Below are 18,720 nucleotides of genomic sequence, written 5' to 3'. Positions count from 1 at the left end.
TATGCAAAAATATTTGCATTAATTCTAGGTTGTTTCCCCAAAACATGGCTATATGGCTAGCCTGCCTTATTTCTAATTCCAACTTAATTCTTTCCTCTAAGCTCTGGGAACTTTAAAAAGTGCATGCATTAAGAATACAATTCTTTACAACAGAATAGATATCCAGGTGACTAAATCTGGAAAAGATCTGTAGACGGTGAAGTAATTTACATGAGAGAGTTTTCAGAATGACATATAAAGCTGAACATGAAAGCATTTGAAGGGGAGAATACAGAGTTAATGTAGAAAAGAAAAATCATATTAAAGTTTGTCAGATCAAAAGCTTCAATGGACTTTGGCGTCCCTGGGGCACTTTGATTGAAGATGTAAAAATGGCCAGTCATCACAGCTGTGAAACATGAATCCTTTAATTTTTGGCAACACCTGCCCTTTATAGATAAGGTTCTACCCCAAAGCCATAGCTCTTGACAGTATCCATATGAGGTAATGGTAATTTTATATTAAAGTCTGAGATTAGCAAACTCTGAAGCTTTGGTGCTATCAACAACCAGAATAGGGCTCTTGGATCCACCTTCAGCCTATCATGGGAAAGAGACAAATAGTTCATGCTTTTGCCAGCCTAGTCTCTGCTTATCCACATTCCAGGCTTCCTGCCCAGATATGTCAAGCTCGTTTTATTTCTCAAGAAGGAGCCAACTGATCTTTTTGTGTTTTTACCTTGGAGTCTGCACAAATATTAATATTTCTTTACATTTGTGTCCTCTGTAAGTTTTTGATGACTTGAAGTAACCTTAAATTGTCCACTTTAATGTCTGCTGAGATTCAGTACATACCCCTCCTCCCCACAACACACACACATATACACACAAAAAACAACAACAACAAAACTTTTTAAAGGGTGGTTTGCCTCCCTTACACAAGTTTGATGTTCAATGGCTAAAAGACAGTTTTCTTATTGCCAGTTTATTGTTGCACATTTCAGCTATATTTTTTGACATAGTGACTATAAGGACTGTCCAATGTGTTCGTGTTTAACAACCATTAACCATCACAGAACTATTTGCAAAAATCTGCTGCTGTCCCATCCAAAATTGACAATGCAGACTTGAAATATGTTGCACAGTTCTTGCACTTGTTAATACAGATGCAAACAATAAGACCATGTTAAGAGCACGTTACAGTTTCTCATACAATTCACAGTTCAAGTTCTACAGAATATACTGAGAGAGCAGAGTGTTTTTTCTTGGTATGCTACTAGATGTCCTAAAGCAAGTGGTTAACTTAAAGTCTGTCATTCACGGAATAATATTCATTCAATGTTATTGCTTGTGTGTTCTTCACAGCCTCTTTTTTTTTTTCTTTTCTTTTTTAAAAAAAAAAAAAAAAAGTGTAAATTAGCTGTCCAGATTCCTTAAAAGCTTTGAAAAATCTCCTTGCAATCTCTTTCTTATGTTCTGCTAATTGTTATCAACAATGATTTGCCTGTTATGATTGGAAATGTATTTGGATAATGCAAACACATTTACCAATGTAATGAAATTATGGAATGTTTATAATGATATTTTCTTAAAGACATAGATCTATTTTTTAATGAAGAAATATTTAGCCAACAAAAAATATGCTTGCACATCTATGAAGTTACATTTGCTGCAAAGCTGATGAAATTAATGTATATAAAAATTTCACTGTATTTGTGTATAAAACGCAGTTGTCTTTAATCAGGATTGTGTCTTCTGTGGTTTACTTGTTGACAGAAACTTGAGCATTGCAAAGAAAATATTTTCTCCCTTAAATTAACAAAAAATGCTGGTCTTTTAGAAGTGGAGATTGGCAAGGAAAGTGCCTATCTAAATAACTGGGATATGGAATATAACCATGTCCATAAATATGGTCTAAAAGTTGAGTGGAAAACAGAGTCCACAAGGATTCAAATTTGCCTGCTGCCAGCAGGACATGTAGTTGACTGTCCTTGAAACAGCTGTTCTTTCTTAAGATACACTTTTAATAAAAGAAATGTAGTCCTGTAAATCCATCCTATGGCTGAAGCAACATCTAAAAAAAAAAAAAAAAAAAACACAGAAAGCAATATGCTAACCATTTATTTATTTTGTTAAGAATAAATCTAAATAAAATAAATAAATAAAATAAAAATATAATAAATATTTACATATTTATTTATATATTTATAAATATATATAAATATAAATAAATATATATAAATTATATAAATATAAAATATTTATATAATAAATATATAAATATTTTTATATAATAAATAAAATAAAAAATAAATAAAATAAAATAAAAGCGATGCTCTCAAGGACTGAAAATAATTTAATCCATCAGAAGTCTTAGGGTCAGGGTGCCTGTGTAATGGGACCAAACCAGATTGCACAGATTAAGGTTGCTGAATAATCTCTTATGTTGCCAAAATATTGTTCAACATTTTAAGACTGTTTAGAGTAAATAATATTTCTCCTGGACCCGGAATTAAATATTGACATTGAGAAGCTCTATACAAGATCTAGTGTCTGTTACTCAGCCAAAATTTTACCGAATTTTTCTTTAATTATTTTGGTGGAGTAATAAGTGTAATACATAATACCTGGAGATTATGGATTTACTGTTTCTTTTTTTTTTTTTTTCCTAGTAATTCACAGAGACAAACCTGAAAAACAAGAAAAAATTGAAAAGAAGGAACCCATAAAAGGTATGTATTTAGCATTTGATACTTCTGTTTGTTTGTTTTACCAGTGGATTAAAACAGTCTGATCTATTGACTCTCAGACCCATTTGGAAAACCCAGTTATGGATGGAGGAGATTTTATGAAAACTAGCCAGAAGGGGAATGAGGATTTTAAAAGCACTTTAGATCCATCACTCTGCAGAAAGACTAAAGTTATATTCATAAATTAATGAATAAGTTTGTACTTTATTATTAACTTTTAATAAAAGAGATGCCTAGAGCATAAACAGGTGTCTTTTTATTCTTCTTGAATAAATCTAAGAATAATATTAATCTTTGGGCACATTCCAGAACATAATGTAATGACTAAATTATATCATACAGGGCATGGCCACTTGAGGTGTTCCACTTCAGAGACCTGACTTTAAAAAAACATTTATCCGAGACTCAGAGGTGCTGGGGGAGAGTGTTAGAGAGGATTTGATAATTTTCTTTTGGTGTATGCCAACAACAAATTACAGGCTATCTATTGTAGGAGTCAACTTCCTTTCCACCCACGACTCATGAAAATGTTGCCTAGAGCCACCATTTAGTTTGCTTCTTGTGAGGCATTTTTGGCAAAAATGGTATTTTGTTGAAACATACCTACTTGTCAAAACACTTCAAGATTTCTACGAACATTTCCTTTACATAAAAGTTTGATTAATGAAGTCTCAGACTGGAGGAAGAAACCAATTCAGGAAGAACAAATCAACCAAAAGAAGGAAAGATTCAATATTCAACCACAGTTGATTTATTTCAGACCGTCTTGTAACTGAAGTGAACGTACACCTTCTTAAATCTGTGATTGACTAGGCCTTTTTAGTTGTCTCTGGTTGGACCTTTTGCATTTTATATCAATAATTTAAAATAACAAGACTGACTCTAGAGGTTAATGAGAGGCACGTAAGTTCAGGTTTCTATGAGACTGAAAATTTATTACTAGAAAATGGAGTGGTTTTAACAAGGGACTATTATTCTGAGATTTGGCAAAATGATAGAGATTATAATGTCCCATATTGTAACATGAGTGTGTCATTAAGACTTGCGTTCTTTAGTAGAAAACTTGGGAGAATCTTTGATTTGCTTTGACATGAGAAGAAATTTTAATGTTTTGGAATGTTTCAAAGAACAAGAAAAAACATATCCCAAGCAAATGAAGAATAATAATTATAACTCTTAATAACGCCAGCTGTCTACCCGACATTACTTGTGTCTAGATGTTATCTCAAGATGAATGTATTAGTTTTTTTTAGTGAACTGTTGCTACAATTACTGCTAAAATGCTACTGCAGGTAGAGTTTCCCTGTAATCACTGTAGTAAGATTACTTTCAGACTATATAATATATTTTAAAATTTTGGTTGTGGATGTGTCTTTCTAAGGCCAATTTCATTGTGGTGTGCCTGAGAAACCCAAAATTTTTACTGAGTCCCTGTATTTCAAATGTTTATTTTCTACTTTTGAAACGTTCATTTTTCAGGTTTGGCATATAGAGTAAGTAACCCTTATTCTAACTTCTAATCAACTTATGTGATGAAGTTTAGGAAAGTTATCTAATGACATAGAGAAAGTACCCTTAGAAATGACTCAGTCAGATATGTCAGGATCTCACTTTGAGGTGTTTCATTACCGTATTGGTAAAATTAAAAATAATAATAATAATAGTGAGAGCTTGAATGCTCCTTGCTCTTCTACTTTTGCTTCCAGTCAGACATGGAACTCATGGTACTGTGAAAAATCTTCCTTGTTTTATCCTGTTTGACAAAAGAGTTTTACTAAACTGGAATGAAATACCCACAGTAGATAGAGTAAAAGCTAGCCTGTAGTTTCATGGGTGATTTTTCTGAAGTGCTGTTAAATCCTCATGCTTGTTTTCCATTATCTTGAAAATTATTGTCTAAAATCCTAAGAAAGGTGAGTGGAAAATATTATGGATGGATATAATATAATATATAACGGATGGATAAAATATAATGGATGGATAGCATAATGCAATTTTCATTGTCAAAATGCTAGTTTTTATTTTGAAGCTAATTATGGCTTTGGGATCATCGTTTGCCAGGAACTGATCTCAACCAGTGTCTGTTACTAGCTATCCATATCCGTTACTAGCTATCCATATCCATTGCTAGTTATCCACCTCAAGCCAGCTGGCAAGTGACAGAGACATGTGCATGTGACATTCTTATACTCCAGGACTGACAAGTCCAACTCCAGTTCTAACAAGCCTCTGCCTCATAGAAAATGGGGTGGTCCAGGTGATGTATAGGCAGCAGCATTTGCTATGAGCTCTGCCTTTGTCCTTGACAGTTTTCTGGAAAACTGCCTTCAGGAACAGGCGATTGCAAGCGAGGTTCTTACTGTAGTAAACAGCTGGGGAATGGTACCATGGCTTGAAACATAAGCAGTAACTTGTTAGTCACAGTTGTCTGCTAGTAACCATGTATGATGTGTGCAGTACAGAAGTGCATGAGATAGCTCAAGAATAACACAGCTTGTCATTTCATCTCCTATGGTTTAACTTGGTATAATTGTTTCTGATTCTTAAGTTTGTTTCACAATGGTGGTGGGTTTTTTAGACATATGAATGCATTTCTTCTTTCCTAGTGACACATAAAACAGAACGGCAAGAGAAACCTGAAAAAAAGGAGAAGCATACAGGTATAAATTTCATATCAGGATTTATGTTGTATTTTGGGGTACCTCAGGACTAATGTCTTCTTCACTTCCATTTATGTATCTTCTTGACTGGAAAAATGTCTCCTCTTGACTGGAAAAATGACTGGAACTTTATTAGTAAAAAATGTGATGTAGAGAAAAGGGTTTTAGACATACAGACTGACTAGCATTTTGTAGACCTTCGAGATTTTTTGTTTGTTTGGATTGGTTTGTTGTAGTTGTTGTTGGCTTGTGTTGTTTGTTTTTGTCTTTTGTGTGTGTGTGTGTTTTTGTTTTGTTTTGAGAGGGAGAGATCATAGATAATATATTTTGTACTCTGGATGAGTATAATCTCACAATGATTTCTAAGTATTTCCAACATTCACAACATTCAAATATGATTTCTAAGAAAATACGGTCATCCAGGAAAAACACCTAACATGAAAAGAGAAAATGTAATGAAGCAAGCCATGTTTAAAAAAAAAAAAAAGTATATTAATATTAATAATGGTACTGACCAGGGCTGTTTCATAGATATGGAATTCTGAATTATGGAACAAAGGGCAGGACTAATCCTTTAAGTAGTTAAATATTCTCTCAGTAGTTGCAATAAATAGGTATCTAGCACAGCTTTATCTTTAACAATTCTAACTTTCTTTTGAAACAGCAGCACAAGCTTGGAGAGTAAGTAGCAATGCTCATGCATACACTTTTGTGTTCTTAGTGTAAACTCATATGGCAGAGTCAAATGGCAGATGAATGTTTTTACACGCCTGGTACTGGTAGGGTACCTCAATGCATATGAACTTGTATAAATGTCATTTCTTCACACCTGTGGACAGGTTACTGTGTAAACATTAACCAGCAAAAAAATTAGAAGATCAGAGCCCACACTAGAAAATATTTCAGACTACACATCACTCAGTGACTATTGCACAACTCAAGTGTACTCTAAAACCTGAGCCAGAACTCTAGTCACTATAGTGTACTTTATTTCAATTTGTAAAGTAGAAATTAAAAGCAAACAAAAAGCCCCAAAGAGTATTAGTTATAATGCCATTGCAATTACATTTGTAATTAATTATAGTGTTTAATCATTCGTAGCCAGAAAAACTGTTAGTTATTATGTAGAGTTCAGAAAGTCCTTCAGAAATAAACCAAAGTAATAAACAAGAAAACTCAAAAATAATAATGAACAAAAGTGAACCATTAAACAAAAATAGTAAACAACATAAATACTCCTGACTTTTTCTTTCTTGACTACATTCTTTCATGGTATCACAGTATTGTCAGAAAGGCCATTCCTCCCTCAGCTGATGACAGACCTCAGCGATGGCACATGAGCCTTTGAAAGTTCTGGTCATGAGTCTTGACATCAGCATCAGATAGTGGCAGCTGATTCAGTCTTTCTGTTTCTTTCCATGTCTAGTCATGGTGACTAGATTATTCTTATGTTTCTTCTCCTTTTTCTTACACAGCTGCAACATTTCTTATTTTTAATAACCATTAATATTGTTGTTTATTTCTAGCTATTCACAAAGAGAAATCTGAAAAGCCAGAAAAACACGAAAAGAAAGCACCTTCTAAAGGTAATGCTGAGTATTGTTGGATTTTGTACAATTTTAGATTTTTATCACTTATATAGTTTGGAAGATTGTGAGGATGAGAATTTAAAGTTTAAAACTCTTCTAGTCCCCACTATACAGTCATTGAGTGCTCTCACTTTTGCTTGAGCAGTTCTTAATCAGCCTCTGAGTGAAGTCTTGAACAGCTTTTATTACTTTCTCTGTTCTCTTGTTTTGCAGAGTTAATTATAAATCATTCTTGTGCAGCTACAGAAATAAATAAAGGCAAGGGAACGACCCATGACTATTATATTTGCAGTCTTTGATGTTTGCTTCCTCCACAATAAGATTCAGTAATTTGCCTACAGAGAAGGCTTTGTCATGTGTAGCAGTGTTCAGTCTAGTTGATGGAGTGCAAGACTGTATATTGTCTCTCAGTCTGTGTCTTCCACCATACCTTCATTCCCCTGCCTTTATTTTTTGTAGTTTTTTCATTTCAGTACATGATTTGTATTATCTTCCACAGCTGAAGTGCCTTTGGTTAAGATTTACATGTCTACTAATTCTTACATATATTCTGAAGCATTATCATGTACGAGAGCTCATTCCCAGTGTTCTGACTGATAATTCCATCTTTAGCCATGATTTGGACAGGGAGATTTAAAAATCCATTCATTTCCAATCCATTCACCTGTTGTGTCATTTTTTAAGACTAAAAATTATTATTGAGTGATTTTTTGGGTTTGGTTGGTTGGTTGTTCCCTCTGGAGTTTTCCTTTTTCTCTTTTTTTTTTTTTTGTTTGTTTGTTTTGTTTTTGGTTTTTTTTTGTTGTTTTTTTGTTTTGTTTTGTGTTTCTTACATGCATCTCTTTTTGGAAACCAGATATTTCCATAACGAAGTTAGATTCTAGTCTTTGTCTTGTACTTTTACTCAGTTAAATCACGAATAAATACTATGCAGTGTATCTAATATCAGTCTTTTATGGCATTCAAATTGATGATGATGGGGCACATGAATTAATTAGGTTTGATTTGAATCTGTTCAGACAATATAGATTCAAATGTACAAATAAGGCTTTATTGGACTTTATCTTACTCTAAGTAGAAATGTGAAAACAGTAAGCAGGAGAGAAGAAAGAGAGAAAATGGAACAAAGACTAGTCTTAAAGACTTAAAATAACCTGAAGGACAGCCATCATCCAGTTTGTCTTTAAAATTAATAATTAATATTTGGAAGATTCTTTTACTTTCAGTGTATAACCTGAAAGTGTAGGATTTTTTTTTTTTTATACATAAAGTGAAATCACACTGAAATAAGCTTGAGAAAATAAATTCCCACAGTGTCAGAGTAGTTTTGAAAAGCAAATATCTTCTGAGAATCACTGAGATGCTTCTAACAAGCAGCCAGTCTGTTTATCCATTAATCTTCTGCTAGCTAACTAAATAATCGCTAATGGTTTTAATGTATTTAAAGTAGCCATGAATCTGATCACTAGCCGGACATTTTTGTGAAGAATTAGTCTTCTTGCTCCTTTGTCCACTATTACAGCTAGGGAGATTGCTGCTGCAATCTATGATATCTAGGCTTGCTACCCTGTGTTGAGTAGTTCCTAAGCAATATGAATCCCCATGGGTAGACAGTGCTCTACAACAATCACCACCTTTGCTGCTTTTTAAGGCACATTTATGCCCATAATGTGATGATCTATCCATTGCCAGGTTAACCTCCATCTTGTCTGGGTTCTGCCCCAAACTGTATAAGCTACTAGGAGGATAGGGCAGCCATTTCAACCTTTTCAAGTCCCCTAGGAAATGAGGATTCTCTAGTCCAGGCCAATTCGAGTGAACAGACATACCGTCTGCTGCTGTCAGCTACTTCCCTCATAATCAGGAGATTTTTCTTTATGCCCAATAAAAAAAGACTTAGTCCCTGCTAAAGGCTCCAGAAAACTTCAGTGATATGAATGCTGTTTGAAGACACCATCTAAGAAACATCTATCTTATAAAAACAAAAACAAACTTCATTATCAGTCCATATAGGTAGCAATTCAAAGCTGGGATTCAGTTAAAGGGGATGTTGCTTTTATGCAGTTAGCACTTGAAAGAAGTGTAATTAACTGTCAAGGCTGTTTTGCTCCAGCAATATGTCCATACCAACCATGAGAGGAAAACTAGAAGTCACGACATATAGTTTTGGCACCTTTTCTGGGACATAGCAGTGTGTGTTTACACAGTGTATCCTGTGCAGACATGAACTCACTCAGGCTGGACCGTGAAGTGAGCACCAGATTTGTGGCCGTGCTTGTAGTGAGCCCAAGCTAAACACCTTTTTGTGAGACTAGTATAGTCACTCAGCTTCCTGTTGGCTTGAGCAGAGGAAGAACAAGCCTGTGTCTGCTCAGAGCTTGAGCAGAGCAAGTTTGTATAATCTGGAATATATAGTATAAACATTCCCTAAATATCCCCAGAACTGTGCAACTGACTTGGTTTATGATTAAGTTATTTTAAACAGATATTTTGAAGCTTTTGACCCTTGTGAATCTGAGAAAAAGAAGACATTTACAGGGAAAAATAATAATAATAATGAATTGTATACTTCCACAGAAGTTTTTGTGTTTTAGCAATATTTTCTCATTTGTTTGTTTTTTTCCTAATATACAATTGTACTTATTTCTAGTAATTCAAAAAGACAAACCTGAAAGACATGAAAAAGCTGAAAAGAAAACTCCTCCCAAAGGTATTTATTTCTCTTTCCTTCCTTCCTTCCTTCCTTCCTTCCTTCCTTCCTTCCTTCCTTCCTTCCTTCCTTCCTTCCTTCCTTCCTTCCTTCCTTCCTTCCTTCCTTTTTTATTTTTTTAAATTAATAAATTTAAATTCATAAATTTTATTTTATCAGAGCAGAGTATGTGTGTGAAATAATGTGTATGAAAAATCTGCTACATGACACTATGATTTGAAATAATCAAAATCTCTTTAGAACATCCAGGGATTAGTTCTATGGATAATCCCTTTTAAACCTGTTGAAATTTCAGATTGGAATTAAAGTAGAGATACGAACTTCCATTACCCTGAAAAAAAAGTAGATTATGACATACACATTTTTTTCTATAACTAGTTAAGGAACTTCTTTCTTCATTGTCCAACAGTATATTTGGTCATGTCATAGCTTTGTTTGAAAGTAGGAATTATACCTGTCCATTATATCTGTTTTCTGTATGTTTTCTGTTTCAGAATTGGTAGAGCTACTCAGTTTATATGTAGCTAAAATCAGTCTGGTCAGCCTAGTGACTTGATAAAAATACAAGTCCAGAGGCTTATAGAAGATGTGGATTTTGTAGCACTAGAGTTTTCCATCAAGGCTGGAGACATTTAAAGCTATGAAGAAAATATATTTGTGAACACGACACAAATATGTTTTGTTTAAAACATATTGAATTATTTTAATCTACTGTTGGATTTTCCACTAAAGTGAACTGGAAACATAATGCCAGAATCCATGTCTCAGATGAGAAAAAGCAACTGATCTATAAAGGTGGAAGGGAAAGTCTATGTCCCACCAACCTCCGTGTAGTGTCAACCACTGACATTATAGAATTTGATAATTCTGCTTAGAAAATTCGCTCTACTGCAGGGCCATTTAGTGGTCTGTCTCAGACTAATCTTTCAAATTGGGGAACTGGTGTGGAGAAAGACTCAAGAACATAAGACTCCTTGGTCAAAGGCCTAGAGTTAATACATAAAAATGACCCTTACAAACAACTGTGCTTTAAATCAACTATACTTACAGCTTACAACAGTTTTGCTCTGAATATTAAAGTTCTTCATATTTAGTAGTCAGGTTTTAATATGCTTGCTTTATCACCAACATTTGTTCCCCTAGCTTATGCCATAAAAGTTAGCATGTTGTCATTAGATTACTGTTGTTTACTGTAGCCTATTACCTAGTATCAGCCAAAAACTTGGTACAAGACTGAAGACAAAATGTGTGTATCTAACATTATCTAACATATCTAACATATCTGTTTGGCTTGGAGGAATTATAGTTTTCATCAGATCCAAGCAAGTTGTTGATGATGAAAGAATGCTTCTTAGTAATTGCACAATATAAAATAAACAATATTATTAAAATATTATTAATATATTATAATAATATTATATAATATTACTAAAATATTATTAAATTATATATATTAAATATCGTTAATATATAGTTAATATATTTAATATATATTAAATATATTAAATATATTAAATATATATATTTAATATATTAAATTATATATTTATAATATTATTAAAATAAAATAATATTATTTTGAGGGAAATGGATGACACAAAGTTTTTTCTTGATTACCTGCAGAGGAGAAGAAAGTAAAGAGCACCAAAGTGGAAACAAAAATTAAAAAGGAAGTGAAGGATGGAAAAGGAGAAGCAAAGATGCCTGAGAAGGTCAAGCAGACAGAGACTAAAACAACAGAAGTTGGGTTAATAAAGGCCAAACCGAAAGTTAAGGAGGAGAAGGCACTTCAGACTGTAACTAAATCGGAAAAGAAAGGTAAACAAAACCAGGAGGAAGCAGATGAAGATATTAAAAAGGTAGTAGGAAAGAAGGAAAGAGAATGAAGTTAGACCTAACAAGGACCAAAGTCCACCCATGACAAAGAAAAGAGCAGTACAAATAAATTCCAGATGAATCTCAGATCTCTAAATGGAAACTATAAGGAATAAAATAAGTTTAAATAACTGGAATGTTCTAACTGTAATGGCTAAAGATTCATTTTACATTGTTCAGTTTGCATCCTACTTTACCAAGGACCAGTGTCTCTTCAGATAGGCTGGAGTCTTCATGGATTTTCTCAGAAGAATCTTATGCAGTCTATTGCAAGCCAAGTTACTTTGGAAAATGCCTACGGTCCAAAAACCTGTTGGAAATTATGTTTTTTTTTCTACATCTGAATACGTCCTCATTTACAATAATGAAAATAGATGCAAATGAAAGGGAATTTAATCATTTCTATTACATCAGATCATGTGAGGCATTGTCACGTAGTGTACAACATAATGATATGCCTGACTGATGTAATTTGGTGTGATGAGGTTGAAAAACTAAAAAAAGTTGAAAACCCTAAAAAGCAGAGAAATGCCATTAACCCGGTGAACATGGTGAGAGGAAGAAATTAAGTGATAAAACAAGGAATCAACCTGCATCAACACAAAATGCATGTGTTATCTGTATGCTCCTCTTTGTCAGAGTCAGCCTGGGATCTTCCACTCCCAAATTGCACTGAATGGTCCCTTGGTTTTCCTGTGGCTATTCATTGTTAATTAATAATTAATTGTTAGGTACAATTTTGTATGAATGAAGGCAGCGAGACCTGCCTTTCTGTAAGAACTGTCATACTGAAGATACAGGATTATTCTGACATTAATAGAAAAAGCTCAGCAGATAGGTGTGTGGCACACCTATCTGATACTTTCAACTGATAACCACAGATAATCATTATGCCTGAACGTCAAAGCAGTCATCTCTGCCTGGATATCTGAATCTGCCTGGGCAGATCCTCTCAGAATTTCATAGCCATCTGCTCTGGACCCCTTAGGAGTTGTCTAAATTATACATTTCCAGAAAGCTGAAAAGAGAGTTAGAAATAAGCTCCTTTCTGACATGCAAAGTGTGCTGAGCTAGTATTTTTTAATATTTATTTCTGTTCTAGTTAATTTTGGTTTTCACTTGAAATGCTGGAGCCTTTGAGGCATAAAATTGAAGCAGCATCTTTCATGCTAATTGTTCTGACCAAGGGGAAAGTTCCACAAACTGTTGAGTTCTTGTTTTTTGTTTGGTGTGACAGAGTTTCAGTGCACAGTTAGACTCACTCCATACTGCTCAGGTTAAGGTTCTCAAAAAGCAACAATGTGCATATGAGGCACTTTACTCCCCGACAACAAAATGTTTTTTAAATTGGGGTCAAAGATTACAGAGAGCAATAGAGAGAGGGTGTTTTGTTTTGTTTTATTTCGTTTTTCCTTTAAGTGATAAATATTAGCAAAATGATCCATCAAACATAAATCTGCTTTAGAGTGTGATACCAAGGACTGTACACTGAAATGTAGTAGGTGGAAGAGGGAATGAGCAGCAGCAGTGCAGGAAGGAAGGAGCTTCTTAAACTGTTCTTTATCACCAGAGATAGTGTTACACGTTCAGTTACATTCAGTGAAAGCTGCCTTTTTTGTTTTTGTCCTTCATTTTTCCACCACAAGCTGCTGCTGTCCAACTGGATACTCTCAGAGAATTCAGTTCTGTATTTGAGTTCCCCTGTGACCCGAAGAGACAATATTTTTTAAGTTAATATAGGCTTGCCAAAATTTCCTGAACCTGCAGTCCTTATTTTTCCTTGTTCAAGGGAGTAGTTCTTCCAGCTTTTCTGCATTAATTTAAAAAATATAACTGTAATCACAGAAGTGTTGTTATGATGTCCCTACTGTTACATCATTCCTTAAGCAAATTAAAATTGAAAAAGATAGCTTGTCTCCCAGAGTACATCAGGTAAGGTCAAATGACAAAGATCTATGACTGTTTTTATCAATAAGAATTTAGTCCAAACATTGAGGTGAATTATTAATGGTCAGGTGAATATCTGTGCCACTGTTATAGACTTATGAAGTGAAAACTATAGTGTGAAATTCTCTTTTAAACAAGAGAGTTTAAATTAAAATGAATTTTTAGCCATGAAGTGATATTTGGAAAATCATCCCCATTTAAAATTCCTTATATTTCAGTCTTTGCTGATTGACAGAATTGGACTTTCATGGAAAGTTACTGTGAACCTCATTATTTCATATACAGTAGAAATGCTATTTTTATTATTCAGTTTAATGTTCTGCCTTTTTTTTTCAGAGGCTGAGTTTCTAAATAGATATTACAATGAGAAGATTAATATGTAATCTTTCTTCTTAGGTGCAGTCAAGACTGCAGCTTCTTTTTTTAAGTTTATCCAAATTACATTTCCACAGGAGGAAAAAAAAAAAAAAAAGTCTATTTTAATCCTTGTTTATATTACTGTGATTAAAAATCAATGAAATGGTGTGAGCTGCTAGTCCCTCAGGCTATGTGTGTATCATAACTTAAATAGATCCAGCACAGGCTTGTGGTCTGTCTTGTGACTGTCCCCATGCAGTTTATGTCCCCAGACAGTTTTGCCCTATTGCCATTTAGCAGTTTCTTATACAATGCCTGGAATAATCCAGAGTTTCTTCCCAATTGGCAGCATGGACAACTCATTTTGGCAAAAGAGGGGCAAGAAAAATTCCAGTTTGTGGGCATGAGCTATGCCTTGTCGTTTGCTCTCTTGGCTAAACAATTTACTTTTGTTCATTTTATTTATTTACACAGACATAACCTGATTATCTGACTTATTGAGGCTCTATTTCCAAGTGTGTTGAAGTCAGTGTAATCACTTTGCTGAATTTAGATGGGCTTACTGAGAATACAGATATACACATACTTGTTTTCTTACATACACTCTTCAACTTTTTTTGTCCCTCTTTCAGAAAGCACATACACTTAGGGCAGATATTGCAGCCAAATTCTTTAGATTCCTTAAGGATGGAATGGTGCCAGACAGAATGATAAATTTGAATTCCTAAATACAAAAGTAGAAACCATTATGAATAGTCATTAAAGGCTTTAAAAACAGTGCTTATAGTCATGGCCCTTTGTATGTTCTGGAAAGTTCACCCGAAGATCTACAATGCTGACTAGAAGTCTTACTCTTGTCACCTTAGTAACAGAAAACAGTTGCATAGGATCCTATGGGCTAGTAGAAAAAAAAAATGCATAATATATAAACCCTCCTAATTTCTACAGCTGCACAGGAAATCATACCAGAATAACAATCACATAAATGCTTCAGCATCAACTAATACTGATGCTCTAGTGAACTATGTAAGAAAACAAATAACACAATTGTATATACTTACAAATATAATTTTGTGTTTAAACCAAGTTACACTCTTTTTTTTTTTTTTTTTTTTTTTTTAATTTTAAGTATTTCAAAGTTTGCATAACTTTGTTTTGAAGTTGGCAAATACTTTTTGGTTGGTAAGTGGTTTTACAAAACCACTACTAGGTGACTAGGAAGGAGATGCAACTGGAGATGCAACTTGTGTAGCTTAGGAAGTATGGAGCAACAGTCTAGGACATATGGATGAATGTGCTTTATCCAAGGGCTATTGTGAACTAGCATAGCTAACCAGAGCTGGCATTTAGTCACCAATATTAACTTTCAAATATAATGTCCCTTGGAGTTCACTGGGGCAATGTTCTATTTTCTGGCAAATTGAAGAGTACAGCAATAATATTGCAATTCTTTTACACTCAGTTACAAATGGTAATTTTCTTCACCATTCTTAATGTTTGCAATTTTGATCAGGGTCTTCAATTGTGCCTATATAGAGAAGAAATCAACAGACAATCAACATTTCTGAAATCAGAGTTTCATTTAGATACCAAAGTCTAAAGTTCTGAATAGCATGGTTTTAATATTTGGATATCATGTATGCCTTTTATATATATATATATATATATTTGTAAATAATAGTGTTTGGAAAATAATTGTGTGGTGAAATGATAGACTTCTCTGGAAAAATCTCATTGCCACGGAAGTGTAAGTATACCGTTTATACTCTCATTCAATAAATGTATATATTGATTACACAGTTAAAGCAGTATTAACAAAATACTGTGATTAAAACGTTTACTGAATTTTCCTATTGTCTGACTGAAACTACTTAAAATGGATTCTCAAGAATATGAAAAAGTCTTTGGGCCATGCAGCTGTTTGCACAGTGCCTGTGTGGAGAGCAAGGGTGCACATTTCTGACCTGTTCCACACACTGCAGGCCAAGAGTTGGTAACTGGGGCACTAGTAGCTCTGGAGCTGGGAGACTTGAATTAGATGTAGACTAGAAATTGTCTCTTTCTGAGAACATGAGTTACTTCAAGGCCAGGGAGAAAAAAATATCCCCAAAAATGTGTCTTTGCATTGCCAAGCTTTATTTTCACTGTTAAATAGAAACAAAATTTTATATTTGCTTTCTTCATTACCTTTTTTTCCTCTTTGCTCTGTTAGATCAATATGCATTCTGTCGCTATGTGATTGACATGTTTGCGCAAGGGGATTTTTATCCAGGTACTTTCCTACATCATTGAACTCTGTTCTAATATTCTTCTGTTTTCCTGAGAGTTTCTGTTCCTTTATGCATTAAAAGTGTGTTTTGTATTGTTGAAGGTCTCACAAGTGCAACAAAGAGTGTGCAAATAGGCTTAATAAAGCATAAGAGCTAATGGCTGTCTTATTAAAGCTTTTAATTTTGTCTACCATGCATGAATTAAAATTAAGGTTATGTAAAATGTAGAGTCAATTTAAGGCCATATAAATTGCTAAAATATTCCATGCTTTTTTTTTTTTCCTTTTTTTTTCTTTTTTTTTTTTTTTTTGGCTGTGATGCAAGAGGAAGGAGCTTATCATTAATACTGTATTGTTTTTTTCTTAACAAATAGCAAACATTAACCCCAGAATGCTTCAAGAATAGAAGAGCCATTGTTGTTCTTCATATATAAAATATCTTAGCTGAACCATCACCTTTGTGTTTTATCTTCCCTCTTCCCGTATCTCCATGTTCATCTGTTCTAATACAAACAATTCTTAACAAGCAAACAAACAAAAATGAAGCTAGAGCTACAGATAATGATTGAGAATTATCTCATAACATCACATTAATCCAATTTACCCTGACCTTATTTAATTGTCATTCTTCCTTCTGAAATCATAATGAAATCGTCTTCCAGTACAAGAGAACATATGATAGAGAAGACAGAATCCTAGGAATGATAAGTAATGATATATATGAAGAGTCAACGATAGAATATTAAGGCACACCTTTGCAACAAGTTTACAAACTTCAGTCATTATTTGCTCAGGAAGCTCTCCACTGACACTCACCTGAATTGGCTGTGTTTCCTTATCTCTTGTAGTTTGTAGTTTGTAGTTTTGGTCTTCTCTTGGCATGTCTAGGCACAGCCAAAGGATGTAGTTGAGAAGCACAGACTCTCAAAACAGGGAGAGTGAGGACACAGATTTTTATGGAGGGAAAATGAATAACCTTGGGATTTTGCAAGGAGATGGTTTGTTTGGCTTGTTCTCAAACAATAAAATGGAGAGTGGTGATTAAAGGAGATTAAAGGAGAGTGGTAATTAAAGGAGAGAAAAATATTATATCAGGTTGGTCTTCATCTAGTCTCAGAGTGAGAGAAAAAAAAAAAAAACAGAGACCTTCAGTTATGTTTTGATTTAAATATATATATATATAAAAAACTCCCTGTAGCAGATGTGATTCACACAGCTGTATCATTAATAAATCACAATGTGAAGAGTTGCATGGAGCTCTTCAAGATCACCCTCAGAGTTTTCCTGACATCTGCAAGAAGCTTTGACACGTGTCAGAACCCTTTCTCCAGACAACTCCCTGGGCTGTTTGGTACTCTCCAAAGGCAGAGCAGACCTGCTGTTGGAAGGGAGTTTTGGAGAAGATGGCTTTTCATTTTTGACCTCTCCAGCCACAAGGAAACTGTGAAGACCATGAAGGGGAGCAGGGACTCTGTAGTGAGTGGAATTTCAGAAGATCAAAGACACAACCATCTGCTCTTGCTTTCCAATGTTTGCCTTGTGTCACTTCACTGTGCTATGATAGAGTTTTTCTGAGAAATCACAGGTTAATATTCAGTGGACATTGAGTGTCAGTGAGCCTTATGGGTAGACAAATTCAAGACCCCAGAAAGTTGAAAAAAGTCATAAAAATGTTTAAATCATGTGATTTATAGGTGAAAAGGAAAAGGGTAGCTCCTTAACTTAGGATCTCCAAAAGTCCAACAGTGTCTATACTTGTAAAACAACTGCTTTTTGACATAAATTGCTTGTCTACATCTGAAGTTAAATGCTGTGAATGTTTTTTTTGTGACAGAGCATGATATATATTTGTAAAAGGTAAAATAAAACAAAGCCTTCAAAATAAGCTTTAGTCAATTCACAGTCTGTGAGAAACTATGCTGAAACATCCAGACCATGTCTCTGAGAAGCAAGGTAAAGGCCAGGTATGCCCAGCTTTGTGCTCTTTATAGAAATTGCCGAGGAGCAGCAATTAACACCTCAGTTAGTGTTTGTTACTGTTAGTGTTTGTTGCCTTTCTCAGGCAACGTGCTCATTTCACACTGGCCTTTGTGAAATGAAATATGATAATTCATTTTCTTGAATACATAAATGTGGGGAAAACATCAGAACACCAAGTCCCTTTAATAACCATCATATCCAATTAGCTTTACAATCTGATATATTTTATCCTTTTATCAGTTTATATATTTTATGTTAAACTACATTGTCCAAACAAAGAGGTCTAAGAGAAATTCAGCTGAGGAATTTAATTACAGTCACCCTGACACCACAATACTTTCAAACTAGGAATCATTTATTTCTGTCAGCCCCAATATTAAAATTTGTGAAAGATATATATTATATATTATATAATGTTTTATGTTATATGTTTATTATATATTATATATTATACATTTATTACATATATCATATATATTATTATATTTAAATTGAAGATTCCTTTATATAGGTGTATTGCCTACTATGTAGATTATTTTCAATATTTACACTCTATATGAATTTCTATCTTATTGACTTTCATAAGAGGAGTATCCTGCTCATTA

General features: G+C 34.0%; 1 protein-coding gene across 14 annotated transcripts in view; it reads left to right on the top strand.

The window, feature by feature from the left end:
- The window catches only part of TRDN (triadin), a 243,920-nt gene that overhangs the window by 71,855 nt on the left and 153,345 nt on the right, over positions 1 to 18,720 (top strand). For all 14 annotated transcript variants that reach the window (XM_084285079.1, XM_084285082.1, XM_084285081.1 and 11 more), the window contains 6 exons: positions 2,651 to 2,710; positions 5,335 to 5,388; positions 6,915 to 6,974; positions 9,628 to 9,687; positions 11,311 to 11,505; positions 16,079 to 16,138. In XM_084285079.1, the coding sequence (XP_084141205.1) occupies positions 2,651 to 2,710; positions 5,335 to 5,388; positions 6,915 to 6,974; positions 9,628 to 9,687; positions 11,311 to 11,505; positions 16,079 to 16,138 (489 nt within the window). The remainder of the gene's footprint in view (positions 1 to 2,650; positions 2,711 to 5,334; positions 5,389 to 6,914; positions 6,975 to 9,627; positions 9,688 to 11,310; positions 11,506 to 16,078; positions 16,139 to 18,720) is intronic.

This window comes from Netta rufina, assembly GCF_964035555.1.
Source record: "Netta rufina genome assembly, chromosome: 3".
Lineage (NCBI taxonomy): Eukaryota > Metazoa > Chordata > Aves > Anseriformes > Anatidae > Netta > Netta rufina.
Note: the sequence above shows the minus strand (reverse complement) of the source record. Positions and strands in the feature narration are given on the sequence as shown.